Genomic DNA, 18,529 nt, shown 5'->3' on the forward strand with positions numbered 1-18,529 from the left:
AAACAAATGTTATTTGACTTGTCCTGAGTGCAGACTCTTGATTATACCCAACTTTTAATTATATAAAATCACAATCTCTAGAATGGCTAGAATCAGGAAGACAGACAATAAGTACTCACAAATATATAGAGAAATGGAGCCCTCCTATTTTGCTGGTGGGAATATAAAACGGTTCAGCAGCCACTTTAGAAAACAATCTGGCACTTTCTAAAGAGACCAAACAGTTATCAGGGCAGCCCGGCGGGGGCGGGGGCGGGGGCGGGGGCGGGGGGGGGGAGTGCTCAGCAGTTTAGCACCACCTTCAACCCAGGGCCTGATGGCTCGGCTTGGCTCGAGACCCGGGATCCAGTCCCACCTCGGGCTCCCTGCATGGGGCCTGCTTCTCCCTCTGCCTGTGTCTCTGCCTCTCTCTCTGTGTGTCTCATGAATAAATAAATAAAATCTTTAAAAAAAAACAGTGGAAATCTAAATCACACAAAATTTTCCTTTTCTATTACCTTTTTTTTTTTTTTGTCGTTGCATAGTCAAGTGTGCTGTAATCTGTAAAGACATATTGGATCTTGTGGAGGGCAATGAGAGAGAGTAGACAGGAGAAATGCTGGGTTCCTTTTATTTCAGTATTATTTAAAATAGAATGTTATAGACTTGTCTGAAGGATTTAACAACTACAGAAAACGTATCTTGCTGATTACTAACATGAGAACTTGAAATCTTGAAGATTGTAAAAAAGGCATTAAGTATGTTCAACATTAAAATGGGCACTTGACGGGATGAGCACTGGGTGTTATTCTATATGTTGGCAAATTGAACACCAATAAAAAATAAATTTATAAAAAATAATAATAAAATTTATTCTGATGTCTATATTTGGTATGTTTGAATTTTTTCAGGCATCGTCTGCCACTGTGGGTGCTACTCTTAATGTATTTTGTATCTCTATAAAAACAGTAATCTCTGTGGGATAGTCATTTCTCAGCAGGGATTTTTAGAACTAGGTTGATTGGTAAACTTATCTTACCCAATTTAAAATTAAAAATAATCCTTCTGAGACTTCCAATAGGCCTTTGACAGGAAGAGAAGATACTCTTTTTTTCTTTAATCTCCAAGAAAAATGGGAAACTCTAGTCACCCATAAAGAAGGGAAGAGTCAAGGGGACTCTCCAAATGGGAAATAAGTTGACACAACATATGTGGCATCAGGAAGGACTGTCATTAAGGTATCCCTGTGCAGAGACATAGACAATGGATCTCTGATAGCTAGTTTCAAAATTTCCTTTTTCTATCTGATAATTTCCTTCTCCTATTCCCAAATCATCAGTAAAATTTTGTTAAGCATGAGTCAGATCTTAGCTGTGTTTTAGGGGCTTACTTTTTGGTGTGATATGTTAATTTTTAATGTAATGTGGATTTGTGTAAGTAGCAGCAACAAAGAGAAGTGGTTTTGAGACAGCACAATATGACCAGAGGAAAGGTCTGAAGCACTTGCCCTAAGAAAGCACTGATAAGTGACAAGCAGGCACACTTTTGGAACAAATAACAGAGCACTCTTTAGTTTTCTCAGTAATACTTAGGAAAGGAAACTAGCAGAGACTAGTGAAGTTACTTGAGGGAATGAAGGCTGAGGTTAGGTTATTTGGGTATTAAAGGGAAAGGTGACCACTGAAGGTAAGAGAGGTTAGAAAATCCTGTTTTATAGTAATTGCTAATTACCCAAAAAATCGAAAGGGAAAGCAGCATGGTTTTGTGAACTTTCCACTATGACCTATCGTGTGACCTTGGATAGTGCTTACATACAATGAGCCCAAGATTTCTTATCTATGAAATGAGAAAGTATTAATCTTGACTTAATATTTTGCTAGTGTCAACATTACTGGAATTCAGGTTTGTTCTTAAGGAGACCACTGTGAAGAGCCAAACACTGCACAAATGATCTTAATATTAATACATTATTTTAAAGATTAGCCTCCAATAGTGTGTAGTTCAAATATGCGCCCATACAGCACCTTCATAATTCTTTATGTTTTCTGACTCCACAGCTGCACATAATTGTCTATAATTATTCCTATTTCCCCCACTATACTTTTTCTGATCACAACAGTTAAGTTTCGGTCATTATATAAAATTTAGAATCCCAAAATGACTATAAATTACTGAAAAACGGGCAGCCCGGGCTCAGCGGTTTAGTGCCGCCTTCAGCCCAGGACGTGTTCCTGGAGACCCGGGACTGAGTCCCACGTCGGGCTCCCTGCATGGAGCCTGCTTCTCCCTCTGCCTCGATCTCTCATTCTCTCTCTCTCTCATGAATAAATAAATAAAATTTTAAAAAATTATAAAAGAAATTACTGAAAAACCCATTAGAGATAACTAGTATCAACATTTTTGTACTATATATAATTTACATATATATGCATAAATTTCCATATTTCTGGGACCATTTTCATTAAACAGTTTACCTTGGCTATCTTTCAATGTCAGTATAGATCTACATTATTACCTTAAATACCTTTATATTATTCAACTATATAAATAAATAATAACATAAATTGAATCCCATCTTTTTGGATATTTCACCTGTTTCTGACATTTCAGTATTATAAGCAATACTGAATTGAACATTCTTATAATTGGTTTTGCGATTATTTTCAAATTAAGATAAATTCCTTGAAGATTTTCTGGGTCAAGGAGTAGGTACATTTTAAAGGTTTTGATTAAGTACTGCCAAATGATACTCCAGAAAATATGTACTAACTTCTTCGCTTGCAGCATGTGACAAGGAATTTTCTTCACATTATAGAACAACGATGGGAAATTTTAAATTTTGTCAACAAAATAGGCAAATAGCAGTGTCTCACTGTTATTTTAATTGTCATCTTTTTTATTAGTAGTACAGGTAAGATTTTTCATATTTATTAGCCCAAAGGCTAATATACGTATAAAATATTTTTCTGAATTGACTCTTTTACAAGTAGTTTTCTCCTAAATTTGTTCATTTATTTTATATATTGTTTTATAAATGTGTTTGGTTTTAAATTGAGAATATCAAGACAGATCCCAACATTAGATGAGGAATGTCACCCAGTATTCTCTCTTCTACCTTCTCTTAGATGCAAGGTGTCCATAAAACAACTATCACAGAACAGGTTGCTGGACAGAGAAGACAGGCCAATTAAAGGATCTTAAACATCAACAAATTCTGGCATTTTAAAAAATATCACATAATACATTTTTGGTAGATGGAGATTTTGTTAATCTACTCTAACAAAACTTTAACTCAACTGCATTTTACTATACACACCTTTTATTTACTAAAAATTTTAAGAAAATACAGAACTTTAAGCATATTTAACATCAAATAAATTTCTGCATCAAATAAAACAACTAAATATTCTCTTTTCACATATAAATATTATGGTAATTGAGGCATGCCAATACCATTTGTGATCTCTTGCTTCCTCATAAAATTATCTTAAAATGAAAATCAAATTACTGAGATGATACTTCTTTGAAAGTGTTGTTTAAGACATTGCATTTGTTTTGTTGGGTCTTGTAAAGTTGTTTTTCCCCACTATTAGAATTGTGAGAATATTTAACAACACAACTTAAATCTAAATACATTTGAAAAGACCTAACTTAATTCTAAAACCATTGTCTAGAAATCAACCAGGGATTTTCCCAAACTAGAGAAATTTCTAATATATTACTATGTGCTGCTTAGGGATTCTTGCTTTAGTATAGAGTCAGTTACAAAAAGTCAGGATTCATCTTCCTAAAGCCTCATCATCTATACAGATTTTTAAAAATAGCTACGTTCTTTCTCTAACCCTTCAGCTTAATTAAATACAGCTGCAGGCTTTGCATAAAGTAATTTCAAACAACTAATTGGCAACCTGCTGACATGGTAATTAGGCTATGAAACTCCAATTCTTCCAATATTTGAAAGTATATTACATTTGTTGAAATGTTTTCCTTGCACCATGAACCCAGCCAAAAATAACAACAAAAATTTTAAGTGACTCATTTGTCCTAGTGCTTTTCCGTTTTGTTTTTCAACCCCAAAACTGAAGAAGTCTATTAAAACTTGAATTCTACTAAAATAATTATAAGCATTGCATCTTATTCCCATAATCCTTTGTTACTGGATTTAAGGAAACATTTTTCCCTAAAGCAAGATAGGCTGGTGTAAGTTAATACCAATTTCAGCCTTAGGATCTAACATCATGATATTTACCTGAAGTTGTAAATAGTGGTTATAGTTAAAGGAAAATATTACATGAAGTATATTTACTTTCCTCAAATTTCATTCTTTATGGGGTGTGGTGCAGATATTTTAAGTAGATGCCATCTGATATGATGTTCACTGCCTTTCACTTCTCACCTCTTATGTTCTCTTAAACTTTTGCAAGCAATTTTTAAAAATAAACTTCCTGACCAAAAGAACATTTTTAGAAACCATGGCAAAACTAGAAGAGATTATATAGAAAGCATCTCACCTGGAAATAGTTTGTAAATCCATATTTTACATAGAAATAGGCAACTGGGGTCTGGAAATGATCCATTTGCATTCAATATTACTAAAGAAAGAGTTTATGTCATAGACTTTTCAAAAGGAAACAATTGGGTAGAGGACTGGCTCTAAAGAAATGGATACAAATTAAAAATGATCTTGAAAGACTGAAAACATAGTAATGATGCAGGCAGGTAATTATTTACCAGGAACTTATTTAGGGAGGAAAAATCTAAGAACAGGAGTAGTTACATGATATCCATGAAAAACGATTTTTTTTCCTTGAAGATGGACACACTTGGAGAGTGAATACCGATTGTAAAATCTTTAATATCGTGATACGTTACCTGGAATTCCAACTAAAACTCACTTATCCTAATTATAACAATAACAATAATATTATTTAAATAGTAACTACATGCCAATTGGTATGCTAAGTATTTGATAAACAATATCTCATTGAAGCCTTACAATAATTCCATGAAATAGGAAGATAACAGCCTCATTTTATAGATATGAAAAACAAAAAGGAGAGGGGTTATGCAATCCATATAAGGTCACAGAGCCAATAAGTGATAAAAGTGGAAGTCAAGGGGATCCCTGGGTGGCTCAGCGGTTTAGCCCCTGCCTTCGGCCCAGGGCGTGATCCTGGAGTCCCGGGATCAAGTCCCACATCGGGCTTCCTGCATGGAGCCTGCTTCTCCCTCTGTCAGTGTTTCTGCCTCTCTCTCACACATCTCTGTGTTTCTCATGAATAAATAAAATCTTTAAAAAAATGTGGAAGTCAAAACAAGGCCTAATACAAACTTCCTTTTTTTTTTTTTATTGGAGTTCAATTTGCCAACATATAGCATAACACCCAGTGCTCATCCCATCAAGTGCCCCCCTCAGTGCCCGTCACCCAGTCACCCTCCCATTACAGACTTCTAATCCCTACTTTCATCCTCTACAATGCCAGATCCTATAAATATCCCTTTGGGTTCTGCTCAAGGATGCTGAGGAGTAAATCACTTTACACCTTCTTTTCCCTTTTTACATCTACTGACTTAAAAGAATCTTTATTGTTGTTGACTACAGGAAAACAGACAGGGAATGATGAAGATATAAGAAGTTGGAAAGGTAAAAGAAATCTTTAATAGATCATTCTGCATTTAATTAAAATATACATTTACTAAGCCAGTTTTCATCATACCCCTGAATACGATGGATACCACCCAGATCCTAAACCCTATCCAGTGGTCTAATTAAGCAAGAAACATTGAAAAAGCTATTCAGACATGATCTACAAGTGAATTGAGGGCACACCACTGTTAGATAAGATGAAATTCTTAGTCTTCCTCTATAGATGGACAACCCCTTTGCCTCCAGGTTGTACTTATTATTTCTTTACAGCTTTCCTTGGGCCCTTGTGTAGTCCTGAGAATGGACAAGGAAGATGCTTTCCTAATTGGCATAGCATGGTAGAAAGTGGTACAGTAGAGCAGTTAAGAACATAAACTCAAGCCACAGCCAAGTTTTTTTTTTTTGTATTTTTTAATTTTTATTTATTTTATTTTATTTTTTTTATTGGAGTTCAATTTGCCAACATATAGCATAACACCCAGTGCTCATCCCATCAAGTGCCCCCCTCAGTGCCCATCACCCAGTTACCCCCACCCCCCGCCCGCCTTCCTTTCTACCACCCCTTGTTAGTTTCTCAGAGTTAGGAGTCTCTCATGTTCTGTCTCCCTTTCTGATATTTCCCACTCATTTTTTCTCCTTTCCCCTTTATTCCCTTTCACTATTTTTTATATTCCCCAAATGAACGAGACCATATAATGTTTGTCCTTCTCCGATGGACTTATTTCACTCAGCATAATACCCTCCAGTTCCATCCACGTCAAAGCAAATGGTGGGTATAAGACAGCCAAGTTTAAAGCCTGGCATTGTCATTTAACCATTTGTGTGAGCTTGGAAAAACTACTTAACCTCTCTGTACCTCAGTTTCTCCATTTGTTAAATAGAGATAATAATTGTACCTAATTAAGACTGTAGCAAGAATTACATAAATAATAATTTATATATTCCTGGTACATAGTAAGCATCACATAAGCATTTTCTACTGATACTATTAAACTTTCAAATTTTATGAAGACCTTGTAATTCCTTCTTTCATCCCTATGGGAGGTTCTGTCCACTGGCAGTCCTGTTTGCTTTTCTCCCAGTTTTATTCTTCTATAGCATAGTCACAGATCAGTTGTTAACATACTGGAATAGTAGTCAGCAATAAAAAGAACAATTTATTGATACAGGTACAACTTGAATGGATGTTAAAATAATTTTGCTGAATGAAAACAGGTCAATCTCAAAAAGTTACATACTGTAAAATTCCATTTACATAACCATCTATATAACTTTTTCATTTCAATACTGAAAACAAATTAATGATTGCCAGACATTAGGGACAAGAGGGAAGACGTTAGTCTGAGGGAGTTAGTTTGTGATCATGGAACAGTTCTGAATCTTGATTGCAGTAGTATGAATCTGTACATGAATCTGTACATGTGGTAAAACTTCATAGAACTACACACATACACACATCCATGCATGCCCACAGAGGAATGCACATAAAATGTGGCAGAATCTGAATAAGGTCTGTAGATTTTACCAATGAAAATTTCCTGGTTTGGGTATTGTACTATAGTCATATAAGGTATTACCATTTGGGACAGCTGAGGGTAGGGTACACAAGACTTTCCTGTACTATATTTGCAACTTTCTATGAGTTCTTTAATTGTCTTAAAAAAGTTTTTTTAACAAGTTTCTTTTTTAATGTAAGGGGATGCTTTTACTAATGAAGATGGGCTAATTTACATATTTAGCCAAAGCCAAATTCACCAAACTGATATTTTAGGAACAATAATTAGGGGAGTTGTTAATAGCTGTGTTGCAGAAAAAGTTTTCTGAGGTCAATACATTTAGAGAACATTATATATGCCCCTCTTAGAGATCCTTTTCTACATTGCTCTATGGTTCTCAATCCTGCATGTGCAACAGAATCATCAGAATAAAAGATAAAGGCAGAAATCATCTTCAGATCAAAGAAACAGTCACAATCACAAGCAACGCACACGGGAAAGAATATCTTTTAGTTTGAGGAAATTTTAACACAAAAAAAATGCTGGACTATGAGTTAATGCTTGCTTTAACAGGTCTTGGGCAGTGTACAGATTTCCTTAAAGAGTTCAAGCCCTGAATATTTGATTTAGGCCTGTGGCAGATAATGAAAGTAGCAAAAACACCCTTTTTAGAAACATCTCCATACTACAGAACAAAAGGGGAGCTGAAGTAAAGAAGAAAAGTATACCATCGTATCATCTTTATATTCTGGAGATTGCTTCAATATGAGAAAGACAAGCAACAAATAAATACAGATGCTGGCCAGTAAGTTGAGCAGAAATTAACTACTACATCACTACAGAACACCTCTAACTCAAGACATTTCACTTAGTCATACTGATCTACATTCATTCCAAAGCTGGCAATGAACAGAACAACATAAATTGAGAAAAATGGCCTCAGGCAGAGGATATAGCAATTTAGAGAAGAATAGGAGACAAACCTGAATTGAAGCTTCTGAGATGCTCAAGCTCATTTCTTCTTACCTTTTCACACATCACACTTTAGGAAACAGTTGCCTCCATTCAAAGCTTAAAGATAGGGACAACACTTAAGCATAGATGATTTAAAAATAAGCAAAAAAGCATACGCAAAAGGCAGACTAAGGAAGGAGAAACTAAGGAACAAGTTCGGAATATTTTCGAGAAGCCTATTTTAACAGGGAAACTTTAAAATTCTACTGAAGGATATAAGAAGACTTGATTAAATGGAAAGACACATCTTGTCACTAGATAAAAGGACTGAATAAGATGCAATTCTTGATTCCCTATAAATTTATCTATAAATTCAAACAAACTCCAATCAAAATATCCGTAGACTTTGGGGAGGGAGCCTGAAAAAAAAAAATACTGCAGCACATCTGGAAAAATAAATAGGTGAAAATATCCAAAAAAATCTGAAAAATAAATTTTTTAAGGTTCTTTTCTTACCAGATAATAAAATGTATATCAGAGATTTGTTTGAAAAGATTTATGCTGGCACAAGAATAACCATTTTGAACAAAACAGGCAAGGAGTAGGCCCAAAGACATGAGGCAATGAATTATATAATAAAAGTGAAAAAAAAATAAAAGTGGCAAATAATTACATTGGATATTTAATATCCAATTAATGGTGTTTTTTTTAAAAAAAATTATTTATTTGAGAGAGAGAGAGAGAGGTGCACAAGCAAGCAGGGAGAGGGGCAAAGGGAAAGACCTCTTTCAAGCACACCAGGCCCTGGGCTCAGGGCCTGAGGCTGGGCTTAATCCCAATACCCATGAGCTCATGACCTGAGCAGAAACCAAGAGTCAGACACTTAACTGATTTGAGCCACCCAGACATCCCTCAATAAATGGTGTTGAAACAACTGGTGAGTTGTGTTGAGAGAAAAAAAAAGTGGTAGAGCTACCTCAATATTTTCATCAAAATTATTCCAGAAGGGTTAAAGCATTAAATGAAACTATAAGAGTCCTGTAAGAAAATATGAGCAATTTTCAAAAATGATCTTGATGTGGACAGGTCTTTGTAAGCCAAATACCCAAAATCTATTATGGGAGAAAAAAAGGATAAATGTGACTGTATTAACATAAAAATTCTGCAGGGACAAAGAATGAAAAAAAATCAAAAGAGAAAATGTTTCAACATACACAACATTTTTCTTTAATTCAAAGACAGTGATTATCATTACTAATCAATTAGAAAAAGATGTTCCTAACCTAAATGCCCATGATAAGAAGCTGATGCAAAAATTATGGTATATCCATTTCATATATGTTAAAACAAAGTATACTAAATGAAAAGTGATAGTGATAGAATAGTAGTTACATTAATAAAGCTATAGACATTTTCAGGTAAAGTGTGGTTATCTTTGAAGGCAGAATTGTTTTAAAATAATTTTTAGGCTTTTCAGTATATTTTCCAAATTTTCTATAATGAATATATTTTATAATCAGAATATATAATAAAACAGTGATAAAGTGACAATTTTCAGTGAAGCATAGTGCAAAGAAAATATACTTCATCACCTTAGCTTACATAACTCATGAGCACAAGTGAGTAAACCACTTGCAAACAGTAACTTTTATCAGCACTACAAGAGAAAAACAGCTTCATTATGTTTAATTTTTTCTTTATAAATCCATGTGTCACGCAAAAATTTTAAAAAGTAATCCAGGAGACTTCATATTAATGTGTTTTTGAAAATTCTTAACTCTAGGCTACTTTATTCAAATGATAAAATTTTGTAAGGTACCATACCACAACAAATCACATTTTTACAGCACCATAATGAAGGCACATCTGGTACAAGTTGATGTAAACTCTCCTACTTCTGAGCTGGAGGCAAAACACACACTTGGATTGGTTCTCCAAGGATGTTTTTCCCCCAAGTAAATATTAGCTTCAGTGAAGAGTTCTAGTAATTTTTCCACTCTCTAAAAGCTATCTCTCACACACACACAAATCATAAGGACTAAACTACATAGCAATAAGCAAAGATGCTTTAGAGAATTTTTGTTCTGCATCTCTTGAAGAAAAATATACTTCTAAATGCTATGTATTTTAATACTTAAATATTTCATTTTAATTTAAAAAAATACTCTTCAAAAACCACAAAACAACATGTGAAGTAATCCACAAGTGTACTGAAATTATTTACTGCTGGTTGTCCTAATACATGCACTAGTGGGCACAAACACCTACATCAAAGGAGGGTTTACACTTTTTCTCAAGAGCCTGCAATTCCTTTTCAAATTTGGCTCCTATCTTATCACATTATCCCTTAAGTTTTTTGAGGACAAGGGCACCAGTACCTCTAGACTCCGACATAACGGATAATTGGCATCATTTGACGATCTGTATTGTCACTTTGTCCACTTAGATCGAGCTTCTTCCTTACCTTTTCCGCGGTTCCAGCTAATGCTTAGGAGGAGAAGGAAAGAGAGTGGAGGGAGAGCGGGTCCTCCTTAGTCCGGTTAGGAGCAGGAATGGAGGCAGCTGGCTTCAGCCTTGAATTACAGCAAAGGAAAAGAGCTTGCCAGAAGTAGAAGACTGAGCAAAACTCTTCTCTTGCCTCAGCCTCCTGCTCCTGAGTTCCAAGCCCAGTCGGCTCCTCCTTCTGGCACTAGTCATTGGCTGGCTAAGTATGATGGACAAAACAGCAGCCAACGAATGTGCCAGAGGTTTCTCTGCTCTAGCCACCTTCACAAGCCAAGGCGGTAGAAGCACCTACCACAAACAGCCTGCATTTCCGGAATTCCTGCTTTACTGAAGGAAAAATCTTTGACACCCTCTTTGCCCCTCCCTTTCTCCCACCCTCCCACCTACGCCTTAAACAGGAAAGGTAAAAATACCTAAACACTGTCTTTCCGCTTTGCTTCTTACACCCACCCAGCTCTAATTAACCTTTAGATTTAAGCCAAGAAGTTGTGATAAAACCTATTCAAGAGACTACTGGGAGGAAATAAACCAATCTACAAACAGGATATCTTCCTGTAGTGTGCTTCTTAATGATTTTTATATTTTGCATTTCTGCTTCTTTTTTGCAAATATTCTGAGATGCGTTCCTTTAATATTGGAAAATACAGAATGGGAAGGGGGTAAATTACTTCACTAAGTGTTCTAAGATGCGATAAAGGTTTGGCACTCCACGTAGAAGTTTTACAGGCTCTGCTGTGTTGTCTGGCAAGCACAGTATATATTTGATTTGGGAATGTCTGCAGCAGTGATCCATGTACACCATATTTACTGTAGTCTTCACTTTGGTCCTGCTACATAATTAAATCTGCTCCCATACCCTTTCTTGATGAATACAAATATCTCAGGAATAAAACAAAGGCACTGTCAAAATTGCAGTGGTGTTGCTAAAAGCAGTAATTTGCTTCCTGGTTTTGTATAAATCCTAACAACCTAAATATGCAAACATACATCATTGGTTATAGTGTCATGGATTGTAATATTTTGACACATAGATATGGGGCTGGGCTATCACTAAACAGGGATAAAAGCAAGATATCAAACCATGTATCATGGTATTTGGAAAGACTATTAGATTAATTTTATGCCTAGAAACCCAGAAATCCCCAAATCCTCCTGCCACACCTTTTTCCTTCAGGTTTTGAAGGAAAATATATGTGGATGGAGAAATGGCAAATGTAAAATAAAATACTACTTACTATTTATTGTGCCTCTGCGCCCTGTGCAAAGCTATCTGGTAAGCTGAGTTTTTTTTTTAAATTTTTTTATTTATTTATGATAGTCAGAGAGAGAGAGAGAGAGAGAGAGAGAGGCAGAGACATAGGCAGACGGAGAAGCAGGCTCCATGCACCGAGAGCCCGACGTGGGATTCAATCCCGGGTCTCCAGGATCGCGCCCTGGGCCAAAGGCAGGCGCCAAACCGCTGCGCCACCCAGGGATCCCTGGTAAGCTGAGTTTTAAGGGGCCTCCTCTTCACACAAATTTCAACCCAAAAATCTAAGGATCACCCTGTAACCAGCTGCATGGTGCTGAAGAGGTGAAAGTCTGATGCCACTTATTAAAAAAATGCCACATCTGGGAGTGTGACCTCCTCCCAAGTCAGAGCCTGAGTCACTTGCTCATCCTAGGTCATTTACCCCTCCTACTCTTGGAAGTGAAAGCAACGGCTTATATAGATGTCCTTTTTGGTAAGGCATTCCTTCTCTCTTACCCCTTCTGCCCCATCCCCACTCCTCCCCACATCCATTCTACTCCTCCCCACCCTCCTCCCTTTTCCCTCCTGCCCTTTCCCTTCCTCCCCTACCTTTCCCTTCCTTCCCCCTCCCACCCTCCTTCTTTCCCTCTTCCTTCTCCTTTTCCCTCCCTCTCTCTCCTCCCTTTGCCTTCCTGCCCTGTTCCATTTCTCTCTAACCACTTGAATGTGTATCCTCCAAAGAAGAACTAATATCTGGGAAACAGGGACACCTGGGTGGCTCAGTGGTTGAGCGGCTGCCTTCAGCTCAGAGTGTGATCCGGGATCTGGGATTGAGTCCCATATTAGGCTCCTTGCAGGAAGCCTGCCTCTCTCTCTGTGTGTGTGTCTCTCATGAATAAATAAATAAAATCTTTAAAGAAAAAGATCTGGGAAACATATCAGAATGTTAATAATAGTTCTAAATTCCTTTTAAATTTTCATTTTCCTCAGTATTTTTTACTTTTTCTAGAAGACCCACTTTTTTTATAATTAGGAAAAAATGTTAGATTTTTATAGCATGATACACTTTGACATTTATTTTAGAATGCAACAGAACATGAAAAAATATCAAATGATATAAAGTGATCATCTCAGTGAAAGACAAAATAGAACATATTATAAAGAAAATGTGGTTAGTAACTTTAGTTTACAATTACACAGTATAAGATGAGGAAACTTAAAAAATACTATGTCATATTAACACTTCAGTGGTAAACAATAATTTCATTATTATTAATTTATAGATCACTATGTCACATAAATAAGTTCAGTCATATCATATGTGGTCTTGATGGACATTCTTAAATTTATGCTAATCTTTTTTCAAGCAGTCATATTTCACTATTTAGCTGTTCTAATTAATCTAAGTACTGTATTTCTATGGCAAAGTAATGAAGGCACAGCTAGTACAAGCAAATTTAAACCTTTAGTTTTCTGGGCTGGAAAAGAAAAACCACTTGCATTGGTACTTCAGAAACTTTTTTTCAAGCAAATATTTGTCTCTATTGACAATTATGAGTTTTCACAGCTACATTCTAATAGGAACATGACAAAAGGACTTCACAAAAATCAAAACTCTGTAGCACCAAACTAGCATGCTTTAGATAACTGGCAGAATTTACATATTTGAAGAATATTACACTACAATAAGCTAAACTGATACTTAGACTCTGTTAAGACATTTTTTAGAATACCAAGAAAATATGAAAACACAAGACTGTAAGGAATGCTTGTGTTGAGTTTATAAAGAAGCCACCCTGCCCTCCCACCACCAGGGCCCCCCCCCGCCCCCCCCCCCCCCGCATCTCACATGAGCCTATATAAACCTGCTTTACTTCTGCTTGAGGTTTTGAGATGCTTGAAAATTTCTTCAGGCTGCCTCTTTTTTTATTTTCGATACTTCCTGTTTCCATAATCTTTACCATCATCATAGGTACCTTTGACTTCTCCTGTATAGTAATAGATTGATTTCAGGATGACGTTATCATGTAAAATTTGACCAATTTCAAAATCTTCATCCAGGATGGCATCTTCTCGTGGTTCTAGCTTTCCAATCTTAGGAATCTCAGGAGGGCTAAAGAAATTGAAGAATGATGCATTAGCAACCACTCTTGGCTGAATTTCAATTTCTCCACTAGCAGTTGTACGGCTCTGGGTGGTTGTCACGGTAACATCCTTTCCTCTTCTCCAATCGATTTTACAGCCTTTGCAATCTTGGATTTCCCATCCCCAAGAGAAGAAGGGATCGTTGTGATCTGGTTTTGACTTTATTATATATGTCTTGGTCAGCATCTCATTTCTGAAGTATGGATTAGGTAGAAAATAAAATTCAAACGTGTAGCTTATAGGCTGGCCAGGTTTTGAGAACTTTAGGCTAATATCTGACAAGAACTTCAAAATGGGGGCATCATACTTCTGAATCATGGGCCCAAGCTTGTCGACATTCTTTAAAACAGTCAGCCAATAGTCAGGAATGCCTTTAGGATCTTCTTTTTTAGGCTTTCCCTTACGAGCTCTTTTAAGATTTACTCTTTCTTTAGGCCTGACCTCAGAAATTCTTTTAGGAGCCTCTATTACAGCAGCCTTTGCCTTAGCCTCTGCTGCTTTAGGCTGTTTTTGATCTTCTGCATTTTGCTGGGGGACTACTTCAGGCTCTTCTTTCACTTCAGGCTTTATACCCAGAAAATCTTTAGATTCTGCGTTTTCTTCAGTCTTTGCCTCAGGAATTTCTTTTGGGACCTCGTTTTCTTCAGCCTTTACCTGAGGTTTTTCCTTAGGGTTATCATCTTCCTGCTCACTTTCTAAGGCAGGCATTTCAATAGGGCTGTCTTCCTGCACCTCCTCATCACTGCTGAACACCTCATCCTCTGAATTCCATTCATATTCTTCTTCTGTAGGTTCATATTCTGCATTGATTATTTGAAATCGCCGATCGTATAGAGGCTTATTGAGTTCGGCATATTTTCTTTCGAGATCGTGAATTGCCTTTAAGAACAGGATGTCAACCTTGTCACATTCATCTTGAATATTTCTGAGAGCCTGCACACGATTTCTAACTGCCTGAGGCAGCCGATCCACAAAACTTTTACCCAGCGGAGCCCCCCGTGCTCCTCTGGAAGGCCCAGATACCCTCTTCTTTCTATATAAGCGGCTGCGGCCACTGCCGCTGCTGCTGCTGCAACTAGTGCTGCTGCTAGAGCTATTGCTGTCCGATTCTTCCCCAGAATCACTAGACGAGCTAGCCATCTTCTCTTCAGTAACCCTTTGGGCGGCAGGTTCCGAGACCATGTTAAGATCCTCTTCTGCCATTTTGCAAACCTGCAAACCCCTTAATGTGGTGACTACCACTGAGACCGCGCGCTCAGAGATGGGCAGAAAATGACTCACGTATGCTTGGGTAGCGGCAGAGGCTGGGGCTGAGGAGGTTGCAGCAGCGAAGGTAACAGCGCAGGGCGGGGCTGGGTTGGGCTGCGGTGATCGCGCAGACGTGGAAGCCACAATAGAGGCCTGGGCGAGAGTGGAGGTGGCAAGGCCTCTCACTGCAGCTGCGACGGACAGAGGCGTGCTGCACCTAATGGCACAGTGTAAGACTTCAAGATCTCTTCAGCGTTTAGATCGCCAGCCCCCACCCTTGCAGTCAGAACTGCCGTTAATTTAGTTCCCAGTGTGCCCTTAGATCGCGCCTCATTTGCTGGGCAAGTTTGATTGACAGGCTCTAAGCCTAATGAATGACCGAACGCACCCGCCGCCCTCCAGGCTCCACCCACCTTCCCAGACGCTCCTTGGTAGCTGAGGCACACACCGTTGGAAAACGTTTATTTCCCCTGAAAATTCTATCTTTATAGTTATATAAATCAAAAACAAGCTTAAATATGAGGTAAAAATATTAGTCATGGTTTCTAACAAGGGAAGAGGAGTATTTTTCTCCCATCATCTCATCCTGAATTCCCGTTTGGTTTGTCAGGAGCCTCTTGACAAAAATCTGTTTCTAAAAAATTGGATGAAAATACTCCAAATGGCATCATTGGGTAGATTATGGGTGATTTTAAAAAAAATCTCTTTATCTAAATATCCTTGAGCTTTATTTTTATACTAGCGAAAAAAGGGGAGTCGTTTATTGGCAAAGGGGGAAGGTGCTAGAAAGCAGGCAGAATGCATTCACGTGTCAGTTTTAATAAGTACTAGCTATCGTGTTTGGCAAGCCTGGTTTATATCCATCGACAGGGGTTGTGAACTCATGTTTCCGTGAGTCAGTTACACCATTTTTGCTATATTTCTCTTTTTAAACTGGCATATAATATATACCTAAATCTTGCTGCTGACTTGCCACTAGCTTTTCTCAATGCTTGCAACAAACTTGTAGGTGAAGTACAAGGGCATTCAAAAGTTAGGTAGTATTATTTAAAAGCAGACGGCTTGCTCTGTACTTCTGTGCTGCAGTTTTCAATTCCATGAACAGCAGGCTGGGAGGGGGTATTTGTGCTGATGAAAGTGCACCCTCTGTCAGGTTATACTTTACAATGTCATCTGCCACCAATTTCCTTCTAACATTGTAATATTCCAGCCACACTAAAGTATGATTTGCAAGTCCAGGAATATGTCAATAAACTTTTGTAAAACGAAGTTTAAAAACAGGTATCTGTTATTTTTATTTACAGGATTCTTTTCTGCTACGGAACACCTCCCTTGGTACAACCCAAAAGACCAGTGTTTACTTTTCATTAAAGGTAAGAAACATATTTAGACCATTTTTATGAATGACAAGAATTACCTATCTTTATTTGAATAAAAATTCACAGGTTCTATTACAGTCTTTTAAAAATTTAGTTAGGAGATATCTTGATATTTCTGTGGAAGCAAAAAGACCCATAGAGATGATTTGATATATTAATGTATAAAATAGCCTGATTAATTACATTCAGTGTCTAAACCGACTCATAGAATACAAGCAATAAATTAAAATATAAAATACGATGAATTATCACTTCAAATGAAGAAAAATATTAAAGTTTGATTAACATTTGTGTTACTTCTTATAGAATTTGTGCTTTGTCATTTAGTCATATATTTTTAAAAAGTTAGAGAACACTTGTCTATTTTGTAAATAAATTTACTTTTATTGTTTATTTCTAATTTTCAAGATATATTAGCATTGTAAAGAAAAAATATAGAAAATTACAATGATGGTAAAAAACATAATCTTAACAACCAAATGATAACCATTGTTAGCATTTTGATACATTTCCATCAAGAAATTTCTTTGTGCATCTACACACTGGCTTGTTTATATAAACTGTTCTCTAAATAAAACATATGTTTTGTAATCTGCTCACTTATCAGTTGTAGCTATATTTTCATGGTAAATGATCAACATCTAATTTTAAAATAGATACATATTCCATGGAAATATTTGGCGTAACTTATTTAACCAGATTTCTGTTGTAGAGCAGCTCCTTTCCACACCATTTCTCCACTAGCATATACTTTTTTTCCATTATAAAAAAATTATCCCTGGATACCTACTATATGCATTTGTGAAAATTAGACCTAAGATGAATTCCTAGAAATGGGAGTGTTGGAAAAAAATGTGTGTTCATTTTATTCTTTGACACATATTGCCAAACTTCTCCCCAGAAAAGTTATCACAATTTACAGTCCTACCAACAATGCCTAAGAGTCATTTATTTAGTCATTCAACTGGTTATTTTTTTGTGCCAGGCACATGTGGTAGAGGATGATAATATAATGGTGAATAAAACTTAACTATGTGTGTATTCTTTCATTTCATAATTTTAATCAAAACGTATACTATGGAAACAAGAATTTAAATCAGTGAGGTTATGCCATAAATATTGTTCTGCAACTTTATTATTTTCATTTAAAATTATAGATAAACTTTTTTGTAATGAATGCTCTTATATTTTGATAGTACTATAGTGGTTTCATTTTGTACCATCAGTAAATAGTATTTTGAAGTAAGCAATGACTTACTGATTCAGATATTTTTTAAAATATATTTTTATTAGCTAGCTGCTTTTTGTACTGTTTATTTGATAGTCTTTCTGTCTCACACTTATTTGAAATACCACTTTATCATATTAATTAAACTGCTTGGTTCTGTTCTGAATTCTTTTTTTTTTTAAGATTCTATTCATTTATTCATGAGAGACACCCACAGAGAGAGGGAGAGAGGAGAGAGAGAGAGAGAGAGAGAGAGAGAGAGAGAGGCAGAGATACAGGCAGAGGGAGAAGCAGGCTCCATGCAGAGAGCCTGATGTGAGACTCGATTCCGGGTCTCCAGGATCACGCCCTGGGCTGAAGGCAGCGCTAAACCGCTAAGCCACCTGGGCTGCCCTCTGTTCTGAATTCTGTTCTCTGATCAGTTGGTCTTAATTTTTCTGCAAACAACAAATGGGGTAATGGCAGTTTTTAAATAACGTTTTATTTTGTGAAAATGATATGCATTGAAAAAAGGTTAGATAATACATTGAAATCCAAACAAGAAAATAACTAAAAACTCAGTGAGAGGTAATGTCACAATATTCACATCTTTAATGAACATCCCCAAATTAATTTCCTATCATTATATATTTGTATTTCTTATCTTAGCAGTAAGAGTGAATGTCTTTTCATATTTTTATTGTTCATTTGAGAATTGCCTATTTATACCTTTTGCTT

General features: G+C 36.5%; 2 protein-coding genes and 1 long non-coding RNA gene across 3 annotated transcripts in view; 1 reads left to right on the forward strand and 2 right to left on the reverse strand.

Moving 5' to 3' along the window:
* Positions 1 to 12,401, reverse strand: part of LOC125754639 (uncharacterized) — a 101,094-nt gene extending 88,693 nt beyond the window's left edge. The window contains exon 1 of the long non-coding RNA XR_007409372.1: positions 10,541 to 12,401. This is a non-coding gene — a long non-coding RNA (uncharacterized LOC125754639). The remainder of the gene's footprint in view (positions 1 to 10,540) is intronic.
* Positions 12,402 to 12,476: 75 nt separating this feature from the next.
* Positions 12,477 to 15,526, reverse strand: NAP1L3 (nucleosome assembly protein 1 like 3). Its single transcript, XM_025431791.3, has one exon. It carries the CDS (start codon positions 15,158 to 15,160, stop codon positions 13,739 to 13,741), a length of 1,422 nt encoding a protein of 473 aa, XP_025287576.1. The 5' UTR covers positions 15,161 to 15,526; the 3' UTR covers positions 12,477 to 13,738.
* A 72-nt stretch (positions 15,527 to 15,598) lies between these two features.
* The window catches only part of FAM133A (family with sequence similarity 133 member A), an 89,617-nt gene continuing 86,686 nt past the window's right edge, over positions 15,599 to 18,529 (forward strand). Inside the window, exons 1-2 of the mRNA XM_049107474.1 lie at positions 15,599 to 15,728; positions 16,510 to 16,578. The gene's annotated coding sequence lies outside the window, so the exon portion shown is untranslated. The remainder of the gene's footprint in view (positions 15,729 to 16,509; positions 16,579 to 18,529) is intronic.

This window comes from Canis lupus, chromosome X (genome assembly GCF_003254725.2).
Source record: "Canis lupus dingo isolate Sandy chromosome X, ASM325472v2, whole genome shotgun sequence".
Lineage (NCBI taxonomy): Eukaryota > Metazoa > Chordata > Mammalia > Carnivora > Canidae > Canis > Canis lupus.